A 23,097-nucleotide genomic window follows, 5' to 3' on the forward strand; every position below is an offset into this window, starting at 1 on the left:
AACATAGATCAGCCGCCTTTTGCACACCTCCCACTGGGGATGTGCCCGCAACCAAGGTACATGCCCTTGACCGGAATCGAACCTGGGACCTTTCAGTCCACAGACCAACGCTCTATCCATTGAGCCAAACTGGTTTCGTCAGCAGTGACATTTTTACGGCCCAGGAATTCCTGAGCTGCTGCTGCTGCTGTTCAGGGGCCCACTCACTAAGTGGCTTAAAACACATGAAATGGATGATGTGATGCAACGCGCAAATATTTCCTGGGACACATCATACGAGTGGCCTCACTTCCATGTGTTATCGCCAGTGATGAATTGAAAATAAATTAATTCTGCCACGCGCTAAGCATGAAAACATCTGAAGAATGTCTGCAGTAGTTCCTATTCCAGATGCTGCCTGCCTGCCTCCCTCCGTCCCTCCGTCCCTCCCTCCCTCCCTCCCTCCTCACCTGCCGGGTTCTTCATTCCAGAGCTCACAGTTCTAACGATGCACACTCAGTGCGAGGCTTGGACCTCGGGTTCTTTCACAAACCCTGGACATTTCTGAGCCGTCATTTCATTGGGCTTGAAAAGTGACAGCGTCTCTGTGGTTAACTGGGATTTTTCCCCCCTTTTCTCTCTAAAACCATGAAGACTCGTCTATTCCATCTACCATTCTAAACATCCTCCCTATCTCTCTTTCAAAACCACTGCTCAAGTTAGCTGCTTCCGAAAATGCTGTTATTACATAAGAAAGGAGAAAATAATACTTTCTCAGAAATACCACTGCCTTCCTTGCCGACAACGTGGAAATAACTATCGGATGCCATTCTATCTTAATCATGTTTTCCCAAGTTAAACTAAATACGGACATCGAGAGAACATTTAATCTTACAGTCGAGTCAGCATGTGAATTTTGTTTAGGAATCGTTTTTCTTTCCAGAATCCAGCCTTTATGGCTTATAGGTTTTGAGAAAAATGACGAAGCATGAATGACTTAAAATGAATGAAATGCCGTGAGGTTTGAAGGCCCATCATTGCTGTATGTCTTATTACTTTCGCTTCTCTAACACCCAGCCTGAAGACCCACCAGCGCCACGAACAAGGGATGCCCGACTCTTAGTCACATTTCACATGAGTGCTCATCTGCTGCCTGACCACCCGTAGGTGGAAGGCTGGGCTGAGTTATTTTCCAGCCATTTTAACCCTATTGTTACTAGTTTGTACCCGGAAAAGTGGAGCTGGTTCAGAGAGGAATTCAAGCGATGGTCCTCCTGGCTCTAGTATGGAGACCCTCCCCCCCTCCCCATTTACTCCTGTGAATGTGTTATTTCCATCTAGTACCCCAGCGGCTCTGACTGTGAGGGTACCTGGCTGGGCCGTACAGTCAGCCGCATTGCCTTGTGAAAAATCCTGTTCGTACTCTCTGAGCCATCTGAAGTTAGCTGTTTGAGTAGTCATATGGTGCTGAATATGGAACAGCGCTATCTGAGTACCAGTGCTCTTTTAATGGCAATATTAAATAACAGAATTTCACTTATTTCAATGAAGCAGATCACTATACCCAAATGCTCATCAAAGACCTGACCTAATTAGTTAGAACAAAAGCAAACAAGACCATCTTGTACTGATACGCACACTATTCTAAGAAAAAAAAAAAAGAAAAAAAAAGTGCTCGCAGCATTTCCATTTACCTGCATAGAGCCTCGATGGCGTCTCTGTCCAGAAAGTCATGCTCTCTCTTGACCAAGGAAATATCGATAGGGAACAGGAGATCTGAAAAGACAAATGCAGAGGAAAATCAACACAAATACATTAATTCATTGAGCACCCTAGGTTCTTCCTGAACTAGCCCCGGTTAGCCAGGTGTGTGTGTGTGGGGGGGAACACCCCAAAGGCCTTGTGAATGCCTACTGTGTGCAGAGCAAACACCTACTGTATGCAGAACCTACTGTGTGCAGAGCAAACACCTCCCTCCCCACCAAGTGCTGGGGAGAAGAAGGCAGCCTCAGGCAATGCTGTGTCAGTGGCCCAAAGGAGCTTAGGATCTAAAGTGGTTTGGAGACTCAGGGATTTCTTTTGGTCCAAGATAAGAGGCTCACAAACACCCTTCCCACCTTTAAGCAAATCCACAGGCTGGAGAGCCCGCCATGAATTATAACTGAAGCTGGAACGAAGGCCAGAAGGGTGCTCCCTTTTAATATGGCTGGATGTTTGGTGCTGTTTTTCCATGTGTCTCTTTGCTCACATTTGACCAGGGAAGAGGTCATGGAAAACTGGGCCAAAGAAAGATGGGAGAACAGTGCATGGCAAGTGTGGTAAACCAAATCCAACCGTTTGCAGGACATCAGAAGCCAAAGGGGATTCAGGATGTGCTATTTTTAAACACATATTAGCACTTCCCTACGGCTTTTGGGGACTTTACAGAACTCTTCCTACAACAGAAGGCTGGCGATAGGGCTGCCCAGACCCACGGAACCTCGAGTCCCTTCGTCTGTGGAAGAATGAGTGTTACAGTGGATTCTTTTTTTTTTTTTTTTAATATATTTTATTGATTTTTTACAGAGAGGAAGAGAGAGGGATAGTTGGAAACATCGATGAGAGAGAATCATCGATCAGCTGCCTCTTGCACACCCCCCACCAGGGATGTGCCCGCAACCAAGGTACATGCCCTTGACCGGAATCGAACCTGGGACCTTTCAGTCCGCAGGCCGACGCACTATCCACTGAGCCAAACCAGTTCCGGCTATAGTTGATTCTTTATTCCTGAAGGCTAGTGTTGGGTTACTGATACTGTTCCCTGAACGACGGATCACATAGGAAAACCAATGAAGTCGCTATAGCCCAGAGATTTATGAAGAAGGTTAGTATTGCGGGATTATAGCTCATCATTAAATTGTAGGTCAAGTCTCTCTGGCAGACGATTCATGGCACCATTGTAAGGGGAAATAAGAGAGGGGCTGACAGTGATTGCGAGCGAGGTAAGCACAAGCGAGGCAGACGCAAGGCGGTGTCAAGGCCATGCCACTGCGCTTCACTCTGAACAGCCACCAGAACCTCTGAGTATTAATAGAGCTGCCATTAAAGAACGTATTTTGAATACTTCCCAAGTATAACATCAGATCTACAAATGTACGCTCAGAAGCTCACATGCTGTTCAATGCGTATGAGACAGCACAACTACTATATTATTTCAGCAATTCCCAACTCGGATTTCCCAGGCAGGGCTGTATTTTAGATTACTTTCCTGACCCAAATGAACACCAACATTTTAAGATGTTGACATTAATTCAGTAGGGGTTAAACGCAAGGGAGGAGTGAAATAATTAAATCAATTCATTTCTCTTCCTTGCCGCAACTCTTTCCTGGAAAAATAAAAATAAAAAGCTTTCCATAGATGATGGTGTATGATGCGTAGAAGTTCCCAGCGTTCTTCAGGTTAGGGTTTAAGCTTCTAGCTTGGGCTTAAAGGCAGGAAGTCAACATTGCCAAGGACCAAAATAGAGCCGAACAGGAAGACCAGGAATGTGTGGGTTGGTGTGTGGAGTGTGTGTGCTACGCACCCTGCACACAGCGGCAGGAAGAAGGGGAGGAACGATAGCCCAGAACAATACACCTCAAAGGAGGCTTATGCTTCAAAAAGGACTGCCGGCATAAAGGGACACCCCCTCCTTCCCCCCAGAACGTAATCTGAGAGACTGCAGTGTGCGTTTTAGGATTTGGGAAGGGGTGAGGACAGAGACTTAGCAAACATACACATCCCAGGAAAGTGCTGCTGCTGCTTTGGCAACAAATCAACACCGAGAATGGACATAATTGGAGGAAATTTAATTTCTAAATAAGAGAACAAAAGGGACAAAGGACAGTCCCGGGACTGCCACTGCAAATGCAATTATCTCCCCGACTCCAGGAGAGCTGTGAATTGGAAATCCAATAGACTGCCGCCCTCACCCCCAAGTCCTCCTGAAGGACAGAGACATCCCTCCAGGGTAAGAGGTCACACATTCTCTCCAAAGAGAAGATAAGCAACTCATCATAATACACATACATATGTCTTAAAAAGAAAGAAAGATATGGATACGGAGGAGTTCTAGCAGAACTGTAAAGCAGAAAGGGAGAAACAGTTGGAAGACTTAAAAAAACAATGGAAGACTTAAAATTTTTTATATATATATATATATATATATATATATATATATATATAATCTTAAAAAAAAAAAGGTATTGGAGATGCCCACTAAAATGAGGGAGCAGTAGAAGGTTTTATACAATCTAAGAACAAAAGAATTCTGAATCCATCTTCGTGGGAAAAGCACACGTTCAATCTGGGCTACAATACAGTAGACCAGGTATTGTAACTTAGGGCATGAATGGACTTAGCTGAGTGAGCGAGAGAAAAATCATCTCTAGGGTCTCGGCCCTATTTGCTCCTGGGAAGCCCCCGTCTCCACCCAACTTCATGTCCCTCCTTCAAGGCAACCTGCTGATCCTGTTTAGCACCATCGCCTTTCTTGGCCTGGACTCATGAGGTCTGGCTCATGTATTAGAGAAGGCTGGCAGGGACCTCTAGCTCCAGCGAAGAGAACGCTCCCATTGCTACAGGAACCAGCCTGCTATCTTATTATCCTAGAAGGAGAGAAGAACTAAAGTGCTGTTTTAAAATCACTGTTAATTGTGAGAAGAGTTCACCATGAAAACAAGTTTAAGTGACATCATTTCAAATGGATCTTTTAGAGATTTTTGTCTCCTGGTGGCTAACTGTCTCATTGCATCTCCTTCCTTCTTCATTAATGAAAAAGGCGTATTTTTTTAAATGGGAATCAACCAAAATTATGTTTGTTCTATGAGAGTCTGACAATCCCTCAAAGTTCTTCTTTGAGGTTTGAACCGTCTTGTTTTTGTAAGACAGGTGGCACCCAGGAGTGCCAGGCACCCTTGTTGATGCTGAATTAACACGAGCTGCTTGGTCAGCTGGCGGGCTGGCTGGCTGGCTGGTAAATGAGTGAAGGAGAGAGAGACTCCTAGGGTGGCCATCACAGCAATATTACGGAGGCAAAGAATGCTCGGTGGGAAGAAATCCTGGGAGTCATTTTACTCACTCTCCATTTAGGAACCACTTCATTATTCACCCAGCCTCGGTTGAAAATCACTCGTAAAATGGAGTCCACCCGCTCACAACTGTCATTCTCTTTAAACGACTTAATACGGAGAATGATAAAACTGTCATCTAAACGAACAGCCTATTCCAGCCTATTCTCATCTTGCTGTGCAGGGCACACGGGGCGGCCGGAGGCTGAGGGTGACGAAGACTCGAGGGGCTCCGGGTCCCTGCCCTCAGCACCCCAGGGTGCGGAATAGAGACCGAAGCAGTAAAACTTCAGCCCAGATCCTAGTTACTTTTAAAAAGGCCCAGTTTTCTTCATTAAAGAATTGAATGGCTAGAAGGAATAATATCAAAAATGACAACCTCAAAAAAAGTGAAAAGCCTAATCACAAACTGCAACACAAGCCCGATAGGTTTAGCATGAAGAGCTCTTAAGCCATAAAGAAAAGCACAGTCAACTCAGGAGGAAAACGGGCAACAGACTTTACAGAAGAGTCAACATCTGGCCAAATGCTATGGAAACATGTGCTCCGTATCATCAAGGATGAGGGAAATGGAAGTGAAACTCTGGAAGGTATTCCATACCCAGTTGATTGACAAACATTAAAGTCTGACAATATCAAGTGTTGAGAATACATGGCGGGAGTGAAAATCGGCACATCTTTTTAAAACCTGCCTTATCCAATCAAATACCTATTGTCTCTATTACCCAGGCATCTCACCCTGAGAAATACATGTGAGGCAAGTTACTGCACATGTACAAGGGTACCACAAGAAGGCATAAGAATGTTTGAAACATTACAGTTTATAAAAGCAAGACAGAAAAACCAAAATGCCCAGCGGAGTGAGCATACAAATAAACTGTGTTCCAGTCACACAATGGATGTTACACAACAGTGACAGCAGAATAAGGACACAGTCCAGGGGCACCCAGACTGGAAGAATCTTAATATAAGAAGTAAAAATATCAATTTCTACAAGTTTACATAGAGCACACGACCCTTTTGGTAAAGGAAAACAAGTTTATAAAAAAATATATTTTAGGAAAATACAATAAAACTACATAAAAGGAAAGCAAAAAAAAAAAAAAAAAAAAGGATAAACACAGGTTTCATTTAGGAAGACGGTGATTTTGGATAGGGGAGCAGCAGAAGGAGAGCACGTGGTTGTGTTATTATCAAGATCCCATGCCGAAACCTGTTTGGTTCAGTGGATAGAGAGTTAGCCTGCGGACTGAAAGGTCCCGGGTTCGATTCCGGTCAGGGGCATGTACCTGGATTGCGGGCACATCCCCAGTAGGAGGTGTGCAGGAGGCAGCTGATCGATCTTTTTCTCTCATTAATGTTTCTAACTCTCTATCCCTCACCTTTCCTCTCTGTAAAAAAATCAATAAAATATATTTTTTTTAAAAAGATCCTAGCTTTTTCTTTGAGTGGTGGGAGTCTTCAGTGCTTGCTACATTGTGTTTTTTGTTTGTTTGTTTTTATTTTTTTAATGATGGAAATAGCCAAGTAAATAAGAAACTATCTGAAAGTAAATAACAGATCAATAATAATTATGAACCAAGGATAAGATTATGCTAACATTAATATATATATATATAATATATATATATATATATATATATATATATATATATATATATATATATATATTGATTTTAGAGAATAAGGGAGAGGGAGAGAGAACCATTAATGATGAAAGAGAATCACTGATTGGCTGCCTCTTGCACACCCCCTACTGGGGACTAAGACTGCACAGAATCGAACCTGGGACCCTTCAGTCCGCAGGCCGATGCTTCTACTGAGCCAAACTGGCTAGGGCTATGCTAATATTTTTTACAAATGGTGTTCCCGGCTCACCTTCATAAAGCTGTGCATACTGGGGGAAACCCGTTGCCCGTAGCCAATCACAAGCTTCTTTGGCTTCAATTTCTGCAACAAAACAGAAAACAAAGGAAGTTAAGTCTTATGTACCTCAGCATGCTTCTTCTTCCCTAATAAGCTCTGAAATAGTTCTACAAGCAAAACATGCATGTCTGCTGGTAACAACTAAGGCCCCAAGTCCCCTTAAGTCAAGTGACTTAAAACGTTGTGCATCTTTCCAGACTTTTAGAAATGCATATAACTATCCACCTTTCCTTAAAAAAAGGAGGTCCTGGCACTAGGTTACCCTGTGTTGCTTCTGCTCCGGTCATTAATGATGATGGCCGAACTGGGTTTACTTTTCACATCAATAGAAGGTCACCAGGTACATCTGACACCCGGAAGAGCCCCAGCCTGACCTTCAGCCACCTGACAGGATGTACACGAAACCCCAGGTCCTGGAGCCCCCAGTCTTCAGAGGCAGTTACAGGAGGCCCGAGCTGTCAGGTAGCTGGGAGGCATTAATCCAACAAACCCCACAATCCTGGGAGGGTGACAGGCCCAACAAGGCTTTTATTCCCCTGTGATTAACATCTCGTAGAATGTAGATACGCTTGGATAAACAGAAAGGCCAAGTGCAACTGACGCATTACTCTGTTCCAACTCATTCCAGGACGTGGTCACAGCTCTGTCAAGACTGACTCACATAGGAGAGGTCAGGGCACATTCATGAGCTTCTCTGCTCACACAACAAACATTCTTTTAAAACAAACAAACATATTTGTATTGATTTCAGAGAGAGGAAGGGAGAGGGAGAGAGAGAAATATCAATGATGAGAATCATTGAATCCTGACTTCCTGGTTCTTCATGGGTCCAAGCTCAACCACTAAGCTATACTGGCCAGACACTATTCTTAAAAAAAAAAAAAAAATGTTTTAATTTATTTTTTTAGAGAGAGAGGAAGAGGGAGAGAGAGAAACATCGATGAGAGAGTACACGGATAGGCTGCCTTATGCATGCCCCATACTGGGGATTTAGTCCGAAATATGGAAAGGTAATGATGACCGCTCAAATTCATGAAAGCAGATAGGAATGTCCTTACTGAGCAGTCCAAAAGGAAAAGCAACTTGCTATCTTCTCATGAGTTAGTTAGTGCCCAGCTACCAACAACTACGGTAGTAGAGTGGGAAATCGACATGGCAAAGTTTACTTCCATGAATCTTCTATTATAAAAGCAGCAGCATCAAACTCCAGATTCAGGGCTGAATTGGGGGTGAAGGATAATGTGACATAGACTCAATGTTTGCACCGCATGGAAGAACAAATAGAATTGTCCAATGGGAATTATCTGGGTTTAACTTTTTTTTTTTTGTATTTATACCCATATCTTGTCTCAGAAAGAAATTAAGAAAGCTTTAAATAAAATCATAAAATAAACATTTTTCTAGAAAACGATACTGCTGGGAAAATATACGGTGTCCTAAGAAAACGCACACATACTTTTCTGTAGATCCTCCTGTATTTTGAAAACGAAGTGCATTTTAAGTAAACACTGCCTTTGTAATTATTCAAAGCACATCTACATTTTTTGGGACACCCTACAGTAGCTCAACATTTTATTTTAAAATGGCTTTTTGCCAAGAGGCACGAAAGATATAAGGTACCGTTTTTCTAAAAAAAAAAATAATAAAAAAAAAAATCTTGACATGTATTTACATACTCGTAATGCCTTACAAATTACAGAGTGTTGTCACATATATCGCTCGCTGAAGGACCCGTGTGATTTCGGGAACTCATAAATGCCTACTGCTGTCTCCCCACTCTCTTATTCATTTTCCATTGCTGAGAGAATGAAAAGCTCCCAAATGACCAAAAACTGACTGAAAAAAAGACGGTGCCTAGATAGTCGCTCTCCTCAGAGCCACTTAGTTAGGAAAAGGCGATGTGAGCAGTGAGGATTTGCCTCCCCAGCAGAAAGCGGAATGAAAGGCTTACAGTGGTGAGAGGGCAGCACGCTCCAGAACTGCTGGGCCAGGGATTCTGCCCTTTTCCTTCCCCTACAATGGATGACAACCTGTCTTTCTTTTAGATATGAAACCATGGGAAATAGATAAGCCCGCATCTACTTTACCCTGAAAAATGTCCCTGTATGAAATGTTAGGCTGCCTATCAAATGGGAACTTAGCCTGCTGTTTCTGTAGAAATCGGGGAGGGGGGGGGGGGGGGGGGAGGTAAGCATTGTAAAAAGTTGTCACTGTTTTGTAAACGAAGACTAGTTCATTGATTTCACTCCCACCCCTTTCCAATGACCCCCAAGAGGAAATGGTAGTCATCCAATAGAAGCACTGAGTTTTTTTAAAATAAAAGTTTTCTAGCCCGGCTGGTGTGGCTCAGTGGTTGAGCACCAACCCAGGAAGTAGGAGGTCACTGGTTTGATTCCTGGGAGGCCACATGCCCGGGTTGCAGGCTCCAACCCCAGGAGGGGGTGCACACAGGAGACAGCCTGTGTTCTCTCTCATCAATGTTTCCATCTCTCTATCCCTCTCCCTAGAAATCAATAAAAACATTTTTTAAAAAAAGAAAGAAAAAATAAAAATTTTACTCAATAGGAAATGAACTAATGTCTACATCCAAGTCAGATTGGGAAAACCTTTCTAATCTCACCCCCCTGACCCAGGCAGGCCATTACTTTCACTTTTGTCTCCAAACTAAAACTCTAGGTCTCCAATTCTCTCCTCTCTGAGGATCCATCCAACTCTGGGCTCATCAAATTTCCCAAGTTACGGTTTTGATCTTGTCTCGAAACGGACTTCTTGGAACTCCACTGCTGAGAAAATCAAGTCTAAACACCTCCGGGCAGCTGCCAAAGCTCTTCATGTGGCATCCAACCGAATTTCCCAGCTCCTCGGCCGCCTCAGTGTCCCGGCCAAAGTAAACTGGGTGCTCTCCTTCCCACACATCTACTGAAATGCTTTCCCAGCCTCTCAAGGTCAACTGTCACTCGTCCTTCCAGGCTTAGCCCAAATGCCGCCTCCTCCAGGCAGTCTTCCCAGATCAGGTGCCTCTCCACAATTTCATCAATTAGCCAACTTTTCCTGAGTGCATATTACGTGCCAGGCCCCTCCCTAAGCACGTAATGCCTATTAATTCATACTCCTCAGGCTGACTGTAACACATGGATTACCAGTATAATCCCCCAAGACCAAGGTAACCAGACATCCCAATTTTTAACCATTTGTCCCGCGTGCCTCTGCGTTTTAAAAAAGTCCCGACTCGGGACTTTTTTAAAACGCAGAGGGATGCGGGACAAATGGTTAAAAATTGGGACTGTCCCGCCAAAAGCAGGATGTCTGGTCACCTTATCCAAGACAGACAAATAGGGAAATAACCAGTTCTTAAAAAACGAGCTTTTTTTCATTAGATGCCATCATAGGATAGAGAAACTAAAACATCCAGAAATGAACAAGAGAAGTTCTACCCTTAAAAAAATATATCTAGCCGAAACCGGTTTGGCTCAGTGGATAGAGGTCGGTCTGCGGACTGAAAGGTCCCGGGTTCGATTCCGGTCAAGGGCATGTACCTTGGTTATCTCTCAACAATGTTTCTAGCTCTCTATCCCTCTCCCTCCTCTCTGTAAAAAATCAATAAAATATATTTTAAAAAAGCCAAAACCAGTTTGGCTCAATGGATAGAGCGTCGGCTTGGGGACTGAAGGGTCCCGGGTTCGATTCCGGTTAAGGACATGTACCTTGGTTGCGGGCATATCCCCAGTAGGGGGTGTGCAAGAGGCAGCTGATCGATGACTCTCATTGATGTTTCTAACTCTCTATATCTCTCTCCCTTCCTCTCTGTAAAAAATCAATAAAATATATTAAAAAAATATATTAAAAAAATATATATATATCTATAACAAGAAACACTCAAACTATTAAAGAAAACCAGATACACTCTTCATCCCTTCAATCGCAGATACTGCCCCCGGTCTGGCTTTTAAAGATCTCTCCACCAGGCAATGGATGTGAGTGGTGTGTGTGTGTGAAAACTATAAGGACGGATTTTAAAAAACATTCCCCACCAGGCGCAAATGCCGTCAGAAACCCAAAATACAATGGGAATACAATGTCACTTTTGTACCTGGTTTTCTCTAAGCAAACAACGGACAAATGTGGTTGAGGAGGAAACAGGAAATTTGGGTTGGAAGCAGCTTTCGTGGTCAGTGGTGGGAGATGAATGAGGCCCCTTTGTGTGTGGCTGGGAACCAGCGGGCCATATTTGCACATTTCCTGGCTCGATGGGGTGACCCCGTCTTCCCCTTCCCCCTCAATTTCTGTAAGCAAGGCTGAAATTCCCCAACCCCGTCATCATTCTGTCAAACCCGCTGCTCTGAGCAGGTTGAGCAACAGCGACTGAGTGGAAGCAGGAAGTGACTACTGCCCTGGCTGGTTTGGCTCAGTAGCCACAGCACTGATGGAAGGGTCCCGGGTTCGATTCCCATCAAGGGGAAGTACCTTGGTTGCAGGCTGGATCCCTGGCCCTGGTCCGAGCGCATGCGGGAGACAACCAATTGATGTGTCTCTCTCACATCAATGTTTCTCTCCCTCTGTCTCTCCTCCTCCCTTCTACTTTTTCTAAAAACCAATGGAAAAATACCCTTGGGCAGGGATTAACAAAAAGTAAAGTAAATCTTCTGTTTGCGGTCTTCACAGCGGGCACTCTCAGGTTCCCTGACTCCTTTAACAACATGCTATTTACCCCTCAACCAGGGCTCAAGGCAAATAAATGCTGCCTGAATTTCTCCCTTAAACAAAAGCCTAAGAAATAGGAGAACGAATTCAGACTAAGAACTATGACTTGAAGCCTCTTCTCTTTGCAATGAATAAACACAAATGTCAAACACACACGAATGCCGCAGACTGGTTATCAGGAGTTACCTATGTAAAATGGATTTAGGTGAGCCAAGACAGATAGCAATATTTATATACTAATATCTATTAAACGCTAGTGTTACGTAATCCAAGCAAAGATTTGGACTGGCCACCAGAAGCATTCCTGCCCTCACGTACGTGCCTGAAAGAATGCCAAAGCTGTGCGGATTCTGAAAGCAGCCCGTTAGGAAGCTTCTGGAAGACCTGTTGATGCTAGAACTCCGTTTCTAAGGCCATCTGGCCCCAGAGCAGCTGACTCAAAGACACGGTGCGACCTTCTAGTCCAGCCGTGCATGGAAGTGGGGCCAGTCTTCACTCCCCCTTCGCTCAGGGTTTATTTACTGAACCTCTAAGCAAGCTGAGTCCGCTGCCAGCTCTGCTCAGGGACAGTCAGAGATGCAGGTTCCTGCCCCAAAGCAGGAAGCTCAATGGGAAGGTAATTCCCCGCTGAGTGGTGGTGGTTTGGCAATCCTCTACTGAGGATGAATTGGTTTCCCGAGAGCTGTGAACAGGCCACGTGTTGGTTAGGTCCCAAGTGACTGTACCGACAGCACCAAGAGTCACTAAGCTGAAGTCCTAATGGCCGTGTGCCCTGGTCTGGAGCTCCTTACTACCCTCGTCTGTCACCCCCTCTCCCTCAGGCTGAGTGTCCACCTTTACTGGCCTCTTTTCCCCCCCTGCCCCCCCGTGTAAGTTCTGATATATATGTATATCCCATGTGAGGTATATAGCAGTAAACATGACACTATAAATATGCTACAATACGAATTTTGTTCCAGTAAAATGGTCTTCACTTCTCTGACCAGGATGCACCATAAGAACTACATTTTACACTGTAACCTTGTACACGCATGTACGCAGGTAACGTGTATAAATATATGCGTGCCTTCACGTAGAAAAGCACACTGTGTAGGTAGGTACACGCACATGTCAACTTGAACTAAGTTTCACCAAGTAACACGGTAAGTGACGCAGCCTTACGTGGTTTTCTATTTTATTTTGAACATGTTGTTACCCACCAAAGCAACCAATTGAAAATACATTATTTTCACAGAAAAAAGAAAAAAGGGAAGAAAAACAAAGATAGGTTGGAAGGAATGAAGGAAGAGAGGAAAAGACAGACAGGAAGGAAGGAAAGAAGGAAGGAAGGAAGGAAGGGAGGGAGGGAGGGAGGGAGGGAGGGAGGGAGGGAGGGAGAAGGAAGGAAGAAAGGAAGGAAGGGAGGGAGGGAGGGAGGGAGGAAGGAAGGAGGAAGGAAGGAAGGAAGGAAGGAAGGGAGAAAGGAAGGAAGGAAGGGAGGGAGGAAGAGAGGAAGGAAAGATGGAAGGGAGGAAGAGAGGAAGGAAGGAAAGGAGGGAGGGAGGGAGGGAGGACTTGTGCACAGTACAGAGGAGAATGTGATGTGACACAGGAGAGACCTCTATGAATTCAGAGGTGGGGGGGGGGAGAGTGGGTTAAGACTGGCTGGTGGGAGAAGAGGTTGGGAGTGGAGACAATGAGCGAGGTGGAGAGATGGGGAAGCACGTGTTTGTGAGGGAGTGGCAAACAGCTGGATTTTCTGTAACCCAGCAAAGGGAGGAGGGGGGGATGAAGTGGGAAGTCAATGTAAGCATCTTATCACCTGGGCAACCAATGAGCAGTCAGCTCCACTTCCTCAGGTGGAAAATGGCTTTGCATCCGAGCCTCTGAACTCTTTCTAACAATTCATCGTAGACAGGGGGGAAAGTATACCCTCGCAGGTCAGGAAAACTGGCCCAGGAAAGAATCCATTGTTCAGTTAAGCAGCTTTAAGAAAATAATCTCTCCGGCCGGGACCGGTTTGGCTCAATGGATAGAGCGTCGGCTTGGGGACTGAAAGGTCCCGGGTTCGATTCCGGTCAAGGGCATGTACCTTGGTTGCGGGCATATCCCCGGTAGGGGGTGTGCAAGAGGCAGCTGATCGATGACTCTCTCTCATCGATGTTTCTAACTCTCTATCTCTCCCTTCCTCTCTGTACAAAATCAATAAAATATATTTAAAAAAAAAAAAAAAAAAAAAAGAAAATAATCTCTCCGGACCCATTTCCTCCTCTGTAAACCTGGGGTTGCCAGAGGCTTTGCAAATCCCCGGGGTTTCAGTCTGAGGTTTCCTTTATGCTCAGTCCCCCTTCTCACCGACACCCCAAAGAACAGGTTTCAGTCCCACCGTCAGTCCCCAGAGTCACTCTCCGTGTCACAAACACATTCCCCTTCCTCTCAAACATCGGAACAAGAGCCCTGCGCTCAGCCCCGACTCTGTCAAGTCCCTTCTAAAGCACGAACCGATTCTTAGAGTAAGAACTGGAAGTTTGAGGGAGTTTTCTTTTTAAGTTTTTTCTTTCTTTCTTTTCCTGCTTGAAGTTTGAAGGAGTTATGTTGCTTTCTAGTAAAAAAAAAAAAAATGTTCCTAGAAATTATCTAAAAAGGGGGGAGGAGAAGGACCCACTTTCCCCAGTGATGTGATGACAACTTAATAAATAGCTTCGCCCTGAAAGGAGGGAATCCTGGGAGGCGGGCCCTGCCAGCCGGTACTTGCGACTGAGCATACAGTGTGACAAACGCAGAATTAAATCGTGTGACATCCCCTTTGGGGATCGTTTCGTTCCAGCGTCTTCGAGATACTGTTTTTAACACGGACCAAAGGAAGGCAAGTAGCTCCCACACAAACATACATGGCAAGGCAAGCAGCTCAGCACTCATTGGAGCCCATGCAAGACCCGGCTTTATCAGGCGCTCCAGACCTGAGCCGATCCAATGACTTCCAGGAACAGAAACTATCTCCCAACGCATCAAGTTGGCACCTACCACCTAGCACAAAGAGGTCCAACTGAAACAGAAAATAAACTATTAAGGAAATGAATTCTGCATAGTCACCTCTTTCGATGTCATTCCGATCTGGGGCAGATGGAAATGATGTGTTTACACACGCAAGCGCGTACACACGTTTGTAGTATATTCTCTATCAAATACTGATGGCATTTCCAACCATGCATTGCTAAGAAAAATAGTCTGAGGTACCTAAAATACGAAGCCCTTTTAATGAGGATAATGCACAGATTAAGAAGGCAATAGGGAGAAACGATCTAAATAATTCTTTGAAGGGCCCTTATTATTCAAGCTTCTCTTTTGTGTGTGTGTAAAGGGATGCATCGGTGTTAAGATTATATATTCCATTTCCTTTCTGGTTTAAGGCAAAATACCTTGTTACAAATCTAAAGTAACCCTACCATCTCCACATCATTAAAGGCCGGCAAGCATATCAATTCTTCCTTTTAACATGTTAACAAGCTAATTCGACTAAGGTCCCACCCACCTACCTGCACCCAATCTTTGAGTTTTGCCCTAAATTCTAGGGTGGTATATAGCACAGGAAATAGAAAATACTGGGCAAATTGTACTGCTACAAAACCCCGTAAATTAGAAATAAAGGGAATTATATTTCAGATAATCCAGACACAGAGAAAAAAAAACCACCACGAATCAAATAAAAAACCAAGCTGCCTTATCGAACAGCCGTGAAAACAAACACGGCAGATTGTGATCAATCTAAGCCATCTCTGGCCGTGTCTGTCTAACCTCACACAGGTGATGCTGTTCCATCGGACTGTTTTGTGCCAAAGAGTATTTCCAAAGGTATTACTGTCTTTTAAGAATTATTTTCAGCCGAAACCGGTTTGGCTCGGTGGATAGACCGTCAGCCTTCGGACTGAAAGGTCCCGGGTTCGATTCCGGTCAAGGGCATGTACCTTGGTTGCGGGTACATCCCCAGTGGGGGGGTGTGCAGGAGGCAGCTGATGGATGTTTCTCTCCCATCGACGTTTCTAACTCTCTATCTCTCTCAATCCCTCTCTGTGTAAAATCAATAAAATATATTAAAAAAAGAAGAATTATTTTCATCAATATTACTATTACCCCCCAACACACATAGTGCCTAATGGTGAAAATCTGGTTCAGGTGCCCCTCTCTAGCTTAGGAACCCTCTGGTCTGATAACGGGAACGTTTTCCCTACGAACACACGTTTTCCCCTGCTGCTATTCCCGCTTTGTTGACACATCCCACAGGAAGGGGCACGGAGTTCCATTGAATTCGCAGGTGACCTTGGCCTAGTCACTGAACTTCCCCCCTTCTCAGCAGGGAGGCGGCGATGTTTTTCCAGGCTGCTCGGCGAAGTTCTGGAATTTCCCACGCAGTGACTTTTACAAACACAAGGACCAGGCAGGATCCCCTTTTCCACACCAGCCAGTTTGAAAAGGAAAGGTGCGTGGGGATGGCCCTTAGGAGGAGGTCAGGGTTTCCCAGGCGCCGGAGGGATGGTTTCAGGATTTCAGCATCTTCTGTTGACTTCACCACCTGGAGGTGACAGAAGGCAGCAGCGGCCCAGCGGGGGCCACAGGCCTTCTCCCCTCCAGGCCCCCTCCCCCTCCCTGGCTTCCTGAGACAGGCTCCAGCCTCGGGTGTGGAAAACTTTTGTCCCCAGACATCCTCCAGGGATCCGCAAGAAGGAAGGCGCCTTGCTGACAGCCAGGAAGCGGCCTCCCTCCGGTCCTCTCCGCAGGACGCTGGGAGGCGGGGCGGGAACGACATGGGACCGGAGGTGTCAGAGCATCTGAGCGCTGGCTTCACCCACCTCGGCCTGCAGGGAGCTTTTCATTTTTCTCCTGGGGGGGCGGGGGGGTGCGTGTGCCTGTGTGTGCCTATGCATGTGCCTGCGTGTGCCTGTGCCTGTGTGTGCATGTGCCTATGCATGTGCCTGTGTGTGCATGTGCCTGCATGTGCATGTGCCTATGCCTGCGTGTGTGTGTGTGCGTGTTCCTGTGCCTGTGTGTGTGTGTGTGTGTGAGAGAGAGAGAGAGAGAGAGAGAGAGAGAGAGAGAGAGGTAAGACCTGCATGTGCCTATGCCTGCGTGTGTGCGTGTGGGTGTGTGTGTGTTCCTGTGCCTGTGTGTGTGTGTGTGTGTGTGTGTGTGTGTGTGTGTGTGTGAGAGAGAGAGAGAGAGAGAGAGAGAGAGAGAGCGCGGTAAGACCTGTGAAGGGAAAAGGAGCTTACAGGGCTTCCCACAGTGAAACGCAGTCTCCTATCCAAATAAAAACCAAGAACGAATGATTAAGAGAAACTGATTTCTCTGTGTTCTGGCTTGCCTTCAGTTAAGTTGTCACACGTTACCGTGGGGTGCCCATGAAGGTTAGATTCTCACAGGCAGGCGTTCTCATGACGTTGCTGAAATGTTTGCAGTTCCACCTGCGAGCTCATTCCCCTGAGACATGTTACTTAGAAAGACGTCACTGAGGACAGCGGTGCCCGTCGGTACAGGCCGGAATACGGTACCCGGAGCCCTGGGCTGCACGCCAGCCACAGAGGCTCCCTCTCCATCCACTGGCCTCCAGAGAAGGGGTGCAAAACCGAATGCTCTTCTGTCCTGAACCCCAACACCGCAGCTCCCCACCTAGGAGCTCGGGTACCCCCGGAAACAGCAGCTACTGCAAGGCGCACGGTGCCAAAGGACAAACGCCGTTTCCTACACAGAATCCGCTCCCGACTGATGGGAACGGGCGGCCACACACAGCTGCCTGCACACCGAGGTGTGCCATGTGGCCAGTGACCTGGACAAGGTATCTATTCACTCCTCAAGCCTCAGAGTCCCCTCGCCTGTGCCGTGGAGACCCCCGTCTCCATGGGGTGCTGCAGCAAAACATCCACATGACCATGCGTGCACACGATACATCTTACTTCTGTAGCAGTAGCGCTCTCTTGCCAAAAGTCTGCCCATATTTTACAAAACGTAAAAAAGGAGGGCGCAGCCAAAACCGGTTTGGCTCAGTGGAAAGAGCGTTGTCCTGCGGACTGGAAGGGCCCAGGTTCGATTCCGGTCAAAGGCATGTACCTTGGTTGCGGGCATGTCCCCACTGGGGGGTGTGCAGGAGGCAGCTGATCAATGGCTCTCTCTCATCGATGTTTCTAACTCTCTATCCTTCTCCCTTTCTCTCTGTAAAAAGTCAATTTTACATATATATATATATGAAGGAGGGCCCATCATAGAGACTAATTAAAGAGCCCCAGCAGGACAGCTCCCTGGTCCTTATCTTCAGTCACGGTAATTCTTAACCAACGGGGCCCCCAAGGAAAAGAGCAGACTGCCCTTCTCAGCTGGGAACCTCCCCCCTTTCACATTCATTAGGTTTCTGGCTACTGTGAAGGTGAAAGGAAACACCACTGATTGCATTCACACCAGCAACCCATTCCTAGAAAACACCCTTTAACCCGACAGCCCCATCTCCTTACAAGAAGCACCACCCTCCCTCACGTCTTAGGTTCCCCCACAGGCGATGGCCACAGGCCGGCTGGGAGGAGAGGGAGAAGCACGCTCCTCCGAATTGCACAGCCGCTGAGAGAGGATGCGGACCGAGCTTTCTGGGACAGAGTGTTGGGTTACCTGCACTTGACGGTTGAGCATTAGGAGCTCTCCTCTACCTTTATATCCAGAAACTAAATGTTCTCTCCTCCACCGGATCTCAATTCATGTAATTCTAATAACTGGATTATGCCAACATGAAAAAAAATAAACAAACACAAAAATCTCCTTTCTCCCCAGGTCTGCTTTATCATGTCAAGCACAGCTTGGCATTCTGTGCGCCTTGCTGCTAGCTACACCCCGAGGCCGGGTTCTGCTAGAATGTTCTAAAGAAGCGATTTATACATTTTCATCTCCTGGCACAAAACTAAATTACTAAAATTCTGAGGCACACCAAAAATATATATATTTTTGCCCATCTGACAAAAAGGTATAGTTTTGAATCAGTGATACCAGATGGCCATTGTGGTGGTGGCTGTTATTTTTTTTTAATTTTAATTTGACAATCAATCCAAGGGAAAATAGGTCAACGCCCCTGACTGGAATAGTCAGGTATTGGATGTTTTAAAAATTCTTGCGGCACCCTGGTTGAAAAGCGCTGCTCTAAAGCACCAAGCATTCAGTCTTGAGCGATCTGGCAACAGCCAGGGAGGAAAGGGAAACATCTGAAGTTATTTTTACTTTTGCAAGCCTTCTGGCTGTACAGGGTGAATGCTAGGGTGGGTCAAGTATTGTCTGGAGCCAGCCAGGGTCTCTCTCTCCCCCCCGCCTCTCTGCATGGCCTCATTTCCGTCTTCCTGTTGCTAGGAAGGAGAACTAAGCCTGAGAAACCCGTGTTTACAATACCGGGCCATCCTGTCCAGCACAGGGCCCTCTTCAGAACAGCGCCACCCACTCTGCCCACTGCACTCCGCGCGCCCCTGCCTTCTGGGCCAGCTCACCTCCACCCTTTCCTGGGTATTTGCAAACTGCATATTTACTCACCTAAGTCATAAAAATACCACTCTCACTTGAACATTGCATCATGGCTTTAAAATCTCCATGGGGACACCAAGGGAAACCCAAGTACTTATTTTTGTGTTTGAAACCACCTCTTGGAATCCCACCAAGCCTCTGACGGGCGGCATCTCACTGGGGCCTGCCACATCCCCTGTAAGCCCCCGCTCTGATTCGACAAATAAGAGTTTGAAAACAATTTTCACCCACTCACTGACAGTAATACCTTGTTTAATCATAACAGGTTTTTCTGTTAATATGGTATCTTTTCCAGAAGCAAGCAAGCGTCCTTTTTAAATGTAAAAACGTCCTTAAACAGTATTTGAAATGCAGTCGAGAATATTAATTTAAAAAAAAAAAAAAGAATGAAGAAAGGCTTTAGGTTAAAGTGCAACCAGCCTCTCACCTTTTTTTTTTTTAAAGTATATTTTATTGATTTTGTACAGAGAGGAAGGGAGAGAGATAGTTAGAAACATCGAAGAGAGAGAGTCATCAATCAGCTGCCTCTTGCACACCCCCTACTGGGGATGTGCCCGCAACCAAGGTACATGCCCTTGACCGGAATCGAACCCGGGTCCCTTCAGTCCCCAAGCCAACGCTCTATCCATTGAGCCAAACCGGTTTCGGCCAGCCACCCACCTTTGCTCCACAAACATAGGAAAATCTTTTGACCAGACCAGCACATTGAAACTTGGATCACTGCCTACAATGAGCCATAGTTAGCTACCGGTCCGTTCAACCCCTTCACTTTTTTTTAAAAAAAAGAATATATTTTATTGATTTTTTTACAGAGAGGAAGACAGAGGAATAGAGAGTTAGAAAGACTCATGAGAATCATCGACCAGCTGCCTCCTGCACACCTCCCACCGGGGATGTGCCCGCAACCCAGGTACCTGCCCTTGACGGGAATTGAACCCGGGACCTTTCAGTCCGCAGGCCGACGCTCTATCCACTGAACCAAACCAGTTTCAGCCAGCTTCTTCACTCTTTAAGGCACCCACACAGTGTTTCTCATAAGACCCACAACTGGGAAGGTGAGACATAAGGAAGTCACCCACACCACCTTTCCCATCCGCTCTGCGGAGAGGTTTAAATTGGGAGCTGCTTGTTCCCATCCTGCAGAGGTGGAAAACCGGGTCCGGCCCCTCTGGGTGTGTAAGGTGTCCCTCAGCTCAGAATTGAGAGCAAGACCCCGTTTTTTGTCAAAAGCAGCTGGGAGGGAAAGCCAGTCTACGCTGCTTCATCTGAAACTCTGACAGCAGTACTCATCATAAAAACATGCACGCCGGCTGGGGCCACGCCGAGTCTGGCATGATGCAGTAAAAGCTCATGCGAGCCATCGCCAACGTTTTCTCCCCAAATGTCTCGAAATAACTTCTGAGGGTACATCTGCTAACTATCTGACACTCCATCTCCAGGATCTCAGTTCTTTGATTGGGGGGGGAGGGAGGGGGGAAGGCTGCCGACTTCAGGGCGCCCCCCTCCGACCATCTGCTGAAGCCTGCAAGCCAGGATGGCATTGGGTGCCTGCACTCACTCCACCCTCCTGGCCTGCAAACGGCCCTGCAGGGCACCAGATGGACGCTGAGCTGGGCAGCCTCTGGAAGCTGCTGATAGATTTACACGCAGAGTTCTGCTGGTCTATTATTTCCCCTCATCCTTTCAGCAGGGTTTGGGGGGGAAAAATGTAATCTGAGACTCAGTAGCCTTCTGAGTAGTCTCCAGAGCTGGATTTATCTTTTTTTTCTACCCAAATGCGTCACAGATGCCACCCTCATGAATCTCTGTGTGCCTAGGCTGCATACCTTCCCCCTCACCGTGGCCGGGCCAGCCTCGGGATTCTGAGAATGAAATTTCCCGTTTGCTAACCCAGGCTGAGTGCATCAAGGCTCACTCGCGGCTGGCAACCAAACGGCCTTTTTTTTAAGTGTAAAAACATGTAGACTGACTGCACACCCGGGGGTTTCCTCCTACAACAAGCAGCGGAAAGTGGGTGTTTGTGGATCATCGAGCACCAGACGCGGCTCCCGGGAGCCGGCCTCCCGCCCCCGGGCTCCGCTCGGACCCCCTCGTGACCGGGCCGAGCTCCGGGCGGACACGTAGCGGGCCGGTCCCCGCAGCCCGGGGAGCAGCGCCCTCGGCGGCATCAAAAGCGCGTCCGGCCCGTGACGTCGGGGGTGGGGACAAGGTCACAGAGGGTGGCAGGGCTCCAAAAGGAAAAAAAAGAAAAAGAAAAAAAGTGGGGCCGGAGGCGTGCTTCCATCCTCTCGCCGCCCCGGGACCCGCTCTGCGCGGGCGGGCGCCCCCCTCCGGGGCCCGGGGCGTGGGCACCTCCGCGGGGCATTTCACGAACCCGTGACCCCGCAGCCCGGCCCGCACGCACCCCGCAGAGGAGCTCCCGGGGCGGCAGCCGTCAGGCTCTTTCCCGAGTTATTGCAACAAGACGGTTTGAAATGAAAACAAGTTTTTTTGATTAACTTACGTGCAGGGTTTTTTTTGTTTTGTTTTTTTTAAATTTCAAAATGCCACTTCGATCTAAACGTCCCTAAATAAATAAAGTTTCCTTCCGATGGCGAAGGAAAGCAAGGACCGGGCCTCAAGAAGATCCCCTAGAAAGCGGTCCTCGGAGTCAGAGGCCACCGTCGCCCGGCTCTGCACCCCACGCCTGGCTCTGCACCCCCAGCCCGGCTCTGCACCCCCAGCCCGGCCCCGGCAGGACGCTAGCGGGGGCTTCACCGCATTCCCCGCGGTCCCCTCCCTCCCAGCCCGCAGCCTTCCTTCCCGGAGCCCACGGGGCGCACCAGCCAGCGAGTCCCAAGCCATGAGCCCCCCCCCCCCCGCCCCCGCCCCGGAGACATCACCCCAGATTCAGACCTCCCTCCCATCCCCCCCAAACCCCCGCGGGTTCCCCACACTCCACCTCCTCCACGCCCAGAAGCTCGGGCGCCTCGGTCCCAAGCCTCCTCGGAGGGCGTCTCAAACGCACAGAGCGCCAGGCACCGACGTGACCAGGCGGCGTGACACTTCCTCCGCGGCGGGTCCCTTCCGCAGCTGGCTCCCGCGGCGGGCCCGGCGGCGAGGCACAGGTCTAGCTTACGTGTTAGGATCATGGTGTCCGGCTTCGTCCTGCACATCAAGTGCGGCGGCGGGGGGCGGCGGGCGCGCGGCGGGGAGGTCGAGGCAGCCCGAGGGGACCCCCGGGCTTCCGCGCCGCGGCTCACGGCTGCACCCACGCGCCCCAGCGGTCCTCAGCGCATCCTTGCGCGCCTCTGGGTGCCACTCGCCGCGGCCCCAGAAAGAACGGAGGGTTTTTTCAGAGGTGGAACTGGGAGGGCAGGCGAGGAGCCCGGGATCGGTTACTCCGGCTGCGACGATCGGCCATAGCCGGGCCGGCAGCAGCGAAGCGCACTCTCCGCTCCGGCGGCTGGAGCGCACTGCCTGGAGCGCGACCGCCCCGCCGCCGCGCCGCACAGCCCACCCCGAGGGGCGGGGCCTGGCGGGGCGGGGCCACCTGGCTCCCGCCCCTCCTCCCAGGTAGCCAGCCACTGCCTTTGGCAGCCGTCAGGCCCCGCCCACCCATCTAGCCCCGCCCGCTGCCACTGTCCCCGCCCCTTTCCTCCCTGCGGCCTGATTCGCCAGCCTCGGCCTCGGGCGGTCCTCTGGCCCCGCCCCTCGCCCCGCCCCTCCGCGGCGGGAGCTGGAATGCTATCCTGGGGGCTGTGCACGTCTGCAGCAGGAAACGCCTAAAGGTCTCCAGCTCTGGGAGCCGGAGGCAGGGGCAAAGGCTGTGCCCACGAGGCGAGGCGCCTACTTATCCGGGAGGTCTCCGCGGGGACCCCCGTTCCCCCGCGCACTTTT

At 48.1% G+C, this 23,097-nt stretch overlaps 1 protein-coding gene and 1 long non-coding RNA gene across 16 annotated transcripts in view; both read right to left on the minus strand.

Annotated features, from left to right (window-relative positions):
• The window catches only part of DLC1 (DLC1 Rho GTPase activating protein), a 360,572-nt gene that overhangs the window by 27,059 nt on the left and 310,416 nt on the right, over positions 1–23,097 (minus strand). For 4 of the 15 annotated variants that reach the window (XM_045588917.1, XM_036459000.2, XM_036459002.2 and 1 more), the window contains 3 exons: positions 6,946–7,017; positions 1,932–1,967; positions 1,674–1,755 (listed from right to left, as the gene is read on the minus strand). In XM_045588917.1, the coding sequence (XP_045444873.1) occupies positions 1,674–1,755; positions 1,932–1,967; positions 6,946–7,017 (190 nt within the window). The other 11 variants (XM_045588923.1, XM_045588924.1, XM_036459001.2 and 8 more) reach the window with 9 other exon arrangements.
• On the minus strand, positions 19,007–19,986 carry LOC118730788. Its single transcript, XR_004991616.2, has 2 exons — positions 19,879–19,986; positions 19,007–19,645 (listed from the first exon to the last, which is right to left on the minus strand). It is a non-coding gene; the product is annotated as an uncharacterized LOC118730788 (long non-coding RNA).

Source organism: Pipistrellus kuhlii, unplaced genomic scaffold (genome assembly GCF_014108245.1).
Source record: "Pipistrellus kuhlii isolate mPipKuh1 unplaced genomic scaffold, mPipKuh1.p scaffold_m20_p_3, whole genome shotgun sequence".
NCBI classification, from domain to species: Eukaryota; Metazoa; Chordata; class Mammalia; order Chiroptera; family Vespertilionidae; genus Pipistrellus; species Pipistrellus kuhlii.